At 40.5% G+C, this 9053-nt stretch overlaps 1 protein-coding gene across 1 annotated transcript; it reads left to right on the top strand.

Annotated features, from left to right (window-relative positions):
- Nucleotides 1-412: 412 nt before the first annotated feature.
- Nucleotides 413-997, top strand: LOC124803330. The gene has a single exon (XM_047264514.1). It carries the CDS (start codon nucleotides 413-415, stop codon nucleotides 995-997), a length of 585 nt encoding a protein of 194 aa, XP_047120470.1.
- Nucleotides 998-9053: the final 8056 nt, after the last annotated feature.

Below are 9053 nucleotides of genomic sequence, written 5' to 3'. Positions count from 1 at the left end.
CAGTGTTTACCATGGTGCTTTTGGTATGCCTTGGACATAGACAACCCCATCCTATGTGGTGTAATATGGGTTGCCGGCCCTCAGGGGCTAACTTGGCTCCGGCATAACAGTAATATGTGCTTTAGTTCTTACAAATTCAATATTCACGGAAGAGTATAGTAGTTGAGATATCTTTAGTGTCTGTGGTACGAGTCTCCGGGTATCCTTTCCAAAGATTCCGTACTTAGCAGCTTCCTGTCTCATGAAGGCAGTCAGTGTGATTCTTTTTACTCCTTTTGTATCACTCACAACATATTAATGCCCTATATCATATCTTATTCCATCACAATTTCTGAATTTTATAATTTGAGTTCTAGATGAATAATGCTGTTTGTAGTATAATAATGCAGCTAGATTTATCGTTGTTGCCTAAATGGACGGTACCAAGATTGATCTAGTCCGTGAATATCTGAAGGAAGGGGTATTCAAGAGTGTGGTGGATGCTGTCAAAGTGGACCAGGCCAGTAAACAGTTAGAGGAGGGTGCAGCCGACAGTGTCGTGGATGCTACCAAGATGGATCGAAACTGTGAAAATGTGGAGGAGGAAGCAGCTGAGAGTCTCATCGGTGCGGCCAAGATCGAAGAAGAGCGTGAAGAGTTAGTGGAGGGAGCAGCTGAAAGTCTCATTGGAGCTGAGAAGACGGATCAAGCCCGTGAGGATCCGGAGGAGGGTGGAGCTGACAGTATCGTAGAAAATGACAGGATGGACCAACCCCACGAAGTTGTGGAAGAGGAAGCAGCTGAGGTTGCTGAGAAGATGGGCCAAGCATGTGAAAAATTGGGAGAGGGTGCAGCTGACACAGATGACATAATGGAATATGCCCATGGAGAATTAGAGGAGGGGGCAGCCGAAACTCTAATGGATGCTCCCAAGGTGGAGCAAGATTATGAAGAAGTGGAAGGGGAGGCAGCTGAGAGTCTCAGCAGCCACCCTTCGGGTGCCAACTCTACCCAATGAAAAAAATCGTTTCTATGTTTCTCAAGTTCTAGTTTTTCGTTTTTGTGCTGTTTACGTTACAGTTTTCGTTTCTGTTCTGTGTTTTCGTTTTGTGTTGCGTTCACTTTAATTTGTTTTCTGTTTCTTCATTTTTCAATTTTCGTTACCAAACTTTGGTTTATTTAAAACAAAAAAATATATTTTACGTATTTTACCAAATGGTCTCTCATTTCTTTAGTGTGAACTTGTAAGAATAATTGTTACCGAATCGAAAGTACCTTTGATTTTCAGTTTAATCCATAAGTGGCTGTGTTTTCTGTCTTTACAAGCCATCAACAACACACACTACAAAACCCTAAGATTAGACTCATTTGGGAACATCATTTCAGTGGCTTTGAGAGTTCGGTCTGTGATACACGAGCGTACTCATTAATAAGTGCTACATTCACTTCACGTAGTGCCGAAGGACACAGTCTGATGATGATGTTAGAGATGGCTAAATAATCAGCACAGTTTCATTCTAGCCCAATATCTTTAATAGTTCTGGATGATATCATGGCCTGGACAATTTTTCCCACTTCCGACCAATGTGTGTGAGAGGTATTTAATGGCCACATGACGTACAGTAGAGTGTTCGGTTGAAGACGGTGATAGAGCATTGCGAAGATTGCTATAATCTGTCCTCTTTTATGTCCCTTATTTCTTTATAGTAGAAGCACACATTCTTACATCCGAGAGTTGACATTTGCAGTATATTGTTTGTGATTGTCCCTGTTTCTCCACTTAGTATCTTTCTAGTTTATTTAAGAATACTGTCATGAAGTCACAAAGTACGTTAAGAGATGTCAAGCTGCCATGGAGACGATTTGTCTCCCATTATTTTCCGATATGAGTACCTGTATGATTCTGCACGAATAATGCATAAGCCTTATCTTGCGGTGTTTCAGTTTTTATTTCCTTGTATCTCGGTAAAATCTCTAGAGGGGAGAAGTAGGGTAGGAGCGGTGCTGAAATTGATCTTGCAGTGGGGAGAACCTGTATTTGTAGGTCCACATTCGAGTATGTATCATTCTCTGAAACACAGTAACATGACCCACTCTAACGTTACGACGTTCAGCAAATCAAGTGGTAAATTATGTTAACATAAATGTAATGCTAATGAAGTGCACTGAATATGGGAGAGAAGTGTGATCAATAACTAACTGGAGGAAGTTATAGCTGGGTCGTAATACATCTTGAAACACGTATGTATTCATTACCAGCGATGGCGAGGCATGACAGAATCTCTGACCAGAGAGTTATTTATCGTTGCTAGTCTGCGCTTGACCGCGCGAGACGACAGTGCTAGTCAGTACCATGTAGCGAGTCGCCAGGAACAGTAGTTGCGCGTAGCGAATCGGGTGGAGCAGTTGTGTGTAGCGAGTCGGCTGAAGGAGTAGTCAGTCGTCAGTAGTAGCGAGTGGATGGTTGTACTGAGCAGAAGTCGGCATGCGTCGGCGGCGTGCTCTTCTCGCGACTCTGGTCACGATTCGGGACGATATGTATTGTTGTAGAAGGTAAAGACGCAGCATTGCGCACATCTAATAATGTATGTTAATTGTAATTAATTTGTTCAAAAAATGCCCCAATAATAATTTTTTATAAAGTAACTCTTTTAAAAAAAAGTATTCATTTCAATTTAAAGAATTTTTCCACTCTTTTGAAGAAAAAGCATTCATTACAATTTAAAGAATATTTCCTATGCATTTCCTCCACGAATCAAAATTAAATATACGCCAGCATTGCACGAAGCTGTGTCGATAAATAAGAGCAGATATAGATGCAGTTTTTATTGAGGTAAGAATTTTTGCTTTTTTATTCAGAATACAGGGCCGAAGGTCAGCGCTGCTGTCCCTATAAAATTTATCAGGTTTAATTATTTCACAGGGCCGAAGGTCAGCGCTGCTGTCCTTATAAAATTTTTCAGGTTTAATTATTTCTGTTGAGATGTTACATACGGTTGATGGTTCATTATTTGATTAATATTATTGTGTGGGTTCATGGACAATTCTCATTCATTAATTTTTGTGGGGAGTTTAAGCTTGGTTTCATTTCCATTTTTATTTAAACAACAATTACGTGCGGGGAGGTTACAATCTGCTCTCAAGTTCTTAGAAACGAACCGGGACTTCATACGCCTATCAGCTGTTATGGGCGAGCAGAAAACAGACTGAACATTTACAAACGGTACATACAGAGAGCACGCCTGCGTACTGATTGCAGAAGTTAGGCGAGTGGCCGTAACAATAAAAATATTGTGAGCTTGTCGGTACATCAGCCTAACAGAATGCACACCAATTCACAGGCCAAAAACTGATGAAATTCATTGTCTATGCAGTTGCGACCAACTACGACCATAGTAGAGAAATGACATATATGTTACTCACAACGATATCTACCTTGTATCGACTACAACCCACACAAAAGCATTCTTATGCTACCTGCCTTAGCCACACCTATTTCTATGATATTATAATGTCCCACTCCTCCAGTCCCATTGCAGTATTCTTCCAGGCAATAAAATGAAACAACTAATCACAATAAAATATTTTACAGGCCATTAAAGCAAAACATTCACAACCATGTTTGTTATCTCTACCTCCCACTTGCCAGCAGAGGGGTCTCACATAAAGTACGAGGCTCGTTCAGTAAGTAATGCTCCACATTTTTTTTTCTCAGATCACATTTATTGTTGAGCCAGAATTTGGTGACAATATACATCAACATGTCTTGTCCATATCCTATTTTTCTACGTAGTCTCCATCACGTTCAGTGCCCCTACGCCAACGTTGTGGAAGTGTATGGATTCGCCGCTGGTAAAAGAGCTTCTGCTTTAGGCGTGGTCATGTTTTAATTGCATGACTGACACTCTCATAGTCTTCGAAGTGTGTTCGCCGTAGAAAATCCTTAAGCAGCCCAAAGAGATGGAAGTCCCAGGGTGCCAGGTCTGGACTGTAGGGTGGATGAGGCAATGATGACCAACGCAATTTGGCGATATGTTCCCGGGATCTGAGACTTCTGCGTGGACGTGATTTATCGGTTGGAGCAAGATTTCTGCTGCATTCTTGTCGATCGAACCCGTCGGAAACGGTTCTTAAGTATTCAGAGTCTTCACGTATGCCTCTGAATTATTGATGGTTGGCCCTCTTCGCATCTTATCCACGAGAAGAACGCCGTCACAATCCCAGAAGACTGTCACCATGACTTTTCCGGCAGAGGGGGCTGTCTTGAATTCCTTCTTTTGTGGTGATTAAGGATGATGCCATTACACAGACTGCCTTTTGTTTCCGGAGCGCAGTGTTTCACCCGGCTTTCGTCCAACGTAACGATCCGTGACAAAGCTGACCGACAACTGCACAGCTAATTCTCGAGTTTGGATGCGCCGGGGGGCGGGAATAATGGCATCTGCACGATACAGCATGTCTGGAGCAGTGACTGTGACAGGATGTCCCAGGCGTGGCTGATCGTGAGCTCTGATTCTGCATTTCCTGAGGCTGTAACCTTCTTCACCCATCGCCCAACTGTATTCCTATCAACTGCAGCATCGCCATACACTGCACACAAACGTTTATCAACGTTCACCACGGTTTCTTTTTCTGCACACAAGAATTCAATAACAGCACGCTACTTGTAACGTCAGTCGTATGTAGACCCCATTTTGACGCTCTACTACGGCTCTGCCATCTGCCAGAACGGTTCAAAACTTCACCGGCGCACAGAACAAACATCAAATGTGAAACACCAACAAGGACGTTTTTCTATGTGTATTAATGGCTATTTAAAAAAAAATTGTGGGCTGTTTTTTACTGAACGACCCTCATATTATTTTACCGAAATTTTACTGTGTTATTTATTGCACCATGTAAAGATATTGACAATGTAGTGTAATTTTCAGGATTTCAGTATCTAACACATCTGTATTATTTATCGAAATACACACGACATTGCCAGTGATCGGATTCCCAAGTTAAGTAACACTTGTCAGTAAGCATAGTTTGATGATTGTACGCCTTTATCACTTAAACATCTGTAGTAGTTAAGAAGCTATTGGCATCTCGTTTTAGGCTTACTTCATGCAACGTAGTCCCTGTATAAAGACAGACGTGTTGAGGCTTTTACTAATGCTTTACCTCGCCAAGCACCGATGTAGGGTGTAGACGATAATGCATCACGTTATTCACTAAAAAAGTGTTATCGATGTTTCTGAACGCTAATACTATTTTTCTGTTACCTTAGATCATTAGCGTATGTGTGGTAATGTGTTTAACTACGAATGTTATATTTTTATAACACTTAAGCACGTCTAACTATACTAAAAATGATACTTCATGACGAGATGTCTAATGATAGTATCACTTGCACTACTATTATCGCAACACACGTCGAAAGCTTTACAAAGTTCCCAATACAAGATGAAAAAACACAATATGTAAAAAGAAAAAGATCGTGCAACTTACACTTGATGCCTAAAACCATGAATGTGAACTCGCAAGTTAATTGAAACAGTAAATTGTTAAAGAATTGGAAAAATCACATGTTCTGTGCTAAAAGAACTTGCTAAAAGAGCAGCTTACAGGTTGCACTAGCCTATAAGGAACTATGCCCACAAACTAACTTGACCAACCATCATTTAAGGGGTGACGATTACCAGTTGTTGACAAGATCTTTAACGGAATGTATCACAACTACAATCTTTCACAGTGCAGAAGGATTACTTTGCGGTCTTCTGTTATGAGGTATAAATACACATCACGGTCAAAGAAAAAGATGATATACCTTTTAGAATAAGCGGCTATTTTTAACATGAATATTTCGATTACTTTACCGCGTTTTGCTAAGCACAATGTACCCTCAAAATAAGTATTTCCATATACAGATTGTCTGCATTACTCCTTAACATATAATTAGCATATATCTTGGTAACACTAATATTAATTACATGTTAGTCGACGATTTTAAATCGATTTTTGTACCACAGATTAAAGAAACCAGGAATTCTCTCTATTATTCATCAAAATACGCAAAGCTTTGAAGTGTAGGAATACAACACGAAAATGGTACCGTACAAGTGATGATCTAATTTAGAGGTAAATTGCGCTTCTCAACGAGAATATATTAATGTTTGTATGAAAGTAAACAGCGTTATTGTCAAAACAAATCTTAGTTCGCCTAAAAGCAGGATATAAGTCAACCGAACATATCAGAGACTCCTATGCAAGACAATCGGAATATCTTACAGTAGATAACATTTGTGTACTTTTGTTGACTATGCTGTCTTACAATGTCTACAATGGCGACTACATGACATTTCGATGAAACAGCATGCTGAACAGTAGTAACACATATTCACAGGTGATAAACATGGGTTGATGTGGGTTTTGCTACTCTTCAGATTCAGCCGAACTTTATATCGAATCCATGCCAGTTCCTAACTTTATTTTTCAGTACAAAAGTTGATCTTCTCCTGCCGATAATGGTACCCAATGCTATCGCACAGTGGTGAGAAAATGACAGCTTGTCCACATACCATCGTCACTGCGCAGTAAACGTGTAACAGAGCGGCCCTTACATCGCATATTTACAAAAAAATTATTACAAAAAGATGCAACACGACGACGTATGGTGTGTGAAGTGTCGTATAGTCTCCACTATGTGATAGCGTATGTTAGCCTTATCAGCAGGAGATTTCAAGTATTTTGTACTGAACGATAATAATGTTGACACCGCAGCATTGGGGTGGCTATAACGTTTGGATGATTTTCATATCAGAATAACACCTGTTTAGACAGGTATCAGAGACAGTTTAAAAGCAGGAATAACATTGAACAATTCTTGTAGACGAATGTCGTCTAAAAGTAACTTAGATCAACAGCTGTGCCATATATGTTTACGATGCTAACGAACAATTTTAACATATTTTGTTAAATAATATAGATACTCCTTGGCTTCATCAATACGTGGCACAAAAATCGAACTAAGATCGTGTGCTATCATAAATCGTATATAAGCAATGCCAAAATGCAGGTCATGTGTATGCCAGAGCTGCGAGAAGCTGCCCGATCTGGGTATTCCCTTCTCAGTAAAGTTTCAGACTCTGCTGCCCCACCTACATATGTGCAGCTCAGGAGTCAGTAGTTCTACTGCTGAAGACCATGACGGAGACTGCTGTGGTTAGCCGCCAAGCCAGCCTGTCGCCTCTGCTGAACTATATTCTGCCTCAGACTGTGTCGTGTGTATTTATCCTGTTTCTCTTATTTATAATAAGGTGAAGTGGCAGTTTCACTGTGCGGCTGGTCCCGGCGGAGGTTCGAGTCCTTTAATTTAGGTTAAGCAGTGTGTACGCTTAAGGACTGATGACCTTAGCATTTAAGTCCCATAAGATTTCACATACATCTGAGCATGTTTTGGCAGATTCAGTTGTTTCAGTCATATATTAAATCAAAACTTTTTGAAATCTCGAGTATATTAAGTGAGAATTGAAAGCAGGGAGGCGTTTCTACAGTGGAGATAGAGGAGTCCAACAGGGAAACTCCAATAGTGTTATGCCCAGGTAGTTAACTGTCGTGACTGTGTCAGGCAACACACTACCACGACTAAATGGAGCACTACATGACTGTTTTTCCTAGTCGTCCATACAAAATTATATTTTTCTGCGTTAACAGAAAGACCAAACCAATTAAAAACATTGTCTAAGTCCTCCTACAGTGACTCAACCATGACACCCTCCTGTACACCAAATCATCATCAGAAAACAGCCATAGACTGCTGCTCACCCTGTTTGCCAGACCAGTTACAATCATTTATATAGAGGATATGAGCGTTTTTGCCACACTTCCCTGTGGTACTGCTGATGATATCTTTGTCGCTGAGGAACGCTCGTCGTCGACGACAACGTACAGGGTTCTATCACTTAAGAAGTCTTCGAGCCACTATTGCGAATGCTCATACCTTCATTAACAGTCAGCCGTTGGCACCATGTTGAATACGGAAACTACCTGTTACCCTTCACGCACGAAACGTAGGATATCATTTGAGAAAAGGGCAGGTTTCGCATGAGCGATGCTTTCTAAATGTGCTGATTTACGGACAGAACCTTTTCCGTCTGAAGGATATTTATTATCATCGAACTCAGAAGATGGGCAGCAATTTTGCAGAAAACCGATGTTATGGATGCTGGTGTGTAATTTTGTGGGAGCAGAAGATTCACGATAACAGTGAGCAAAAGAAGGGGTGATGCCATAGACTACTGCCTGTAAAAATGAATTGTGTTTCTATCTGGATCTGGCGACTTATTTTTTTTTTCTTTCACTTTGTTCTTTACGTCAGACATGCCCGTTTCGATGTCTGCCAGACGGAAGTGAAACAACAGTATATTCGTACGATCCTCCTTTGTCAATAAATTCTTACGCCTATTTAACTTAAAATACAAAAGTTCGTAAAAACAGCGTCGTCGATCGCAAGGGATGTAAATTTAGGTGGACGATATTGTAGTTGTAGTGGCGGAGGAAGAGGAATTTTAAGAAGAAGAAGAAAAGCAAACAGTAATCAGCACGCTGCTTAATGAACTAAATGTGAGAGCTGTAACAAAGAGCAGAATAATTTAATGGCTGGAACATTTACTCAGAAAAATAGAAAAGATGGTGAAGACAGAGCCTGAAGAGAGTGGAAAGATAGACCAAAACTGATGTAGATCGATGGTGAAGAAAGATCTGGAGACCGTGGCAGCCCACAAGAACATCGCCAGTGACTGACGGCTGTCGAAGACACTGAGCACTGAGGCCATGAAGCGACCTTGGTCTGTGCGTCCAAATAAGAAAAGTAAACTAATGAGACATAGAGTTTCTGACTGGTAGGTGTACATTTTATTGCCGCATACCTTTTAAAATGTCAGTAAACATTATTTGCGAGAGAAGTAATTTAAGGCTAACCGACGAAGCTGGCTGAATATTTATTGGCACCTCGTAAATTTATAGACCATAGCAGGGTGATTAATCGGAAAAATTTCAGCCATAGAATTCAAAATTAGCGTAGTGTTTTA

The sequence above is a fragment of the Schistocerca piceifrons genome, chromosome 6 (assembly GCF_021461385.2).
Source record: "Schistocerca piceifrons isolate TAMUIC-IGC-003096 chromosome 6, iqSchPice1.1, whole genome shotgun sequence".
Classification (NCBI taxonomy): domain Eukaryota; kingdom Metazoa; phylum Arthropoda; class Insecta; order Orthoptera; family Acrididae; genus Schistocerca; species Schistocerca piceifrons.
This window is presented reverse-complemented; position numbering and strand designations above follow the sequence as displayed.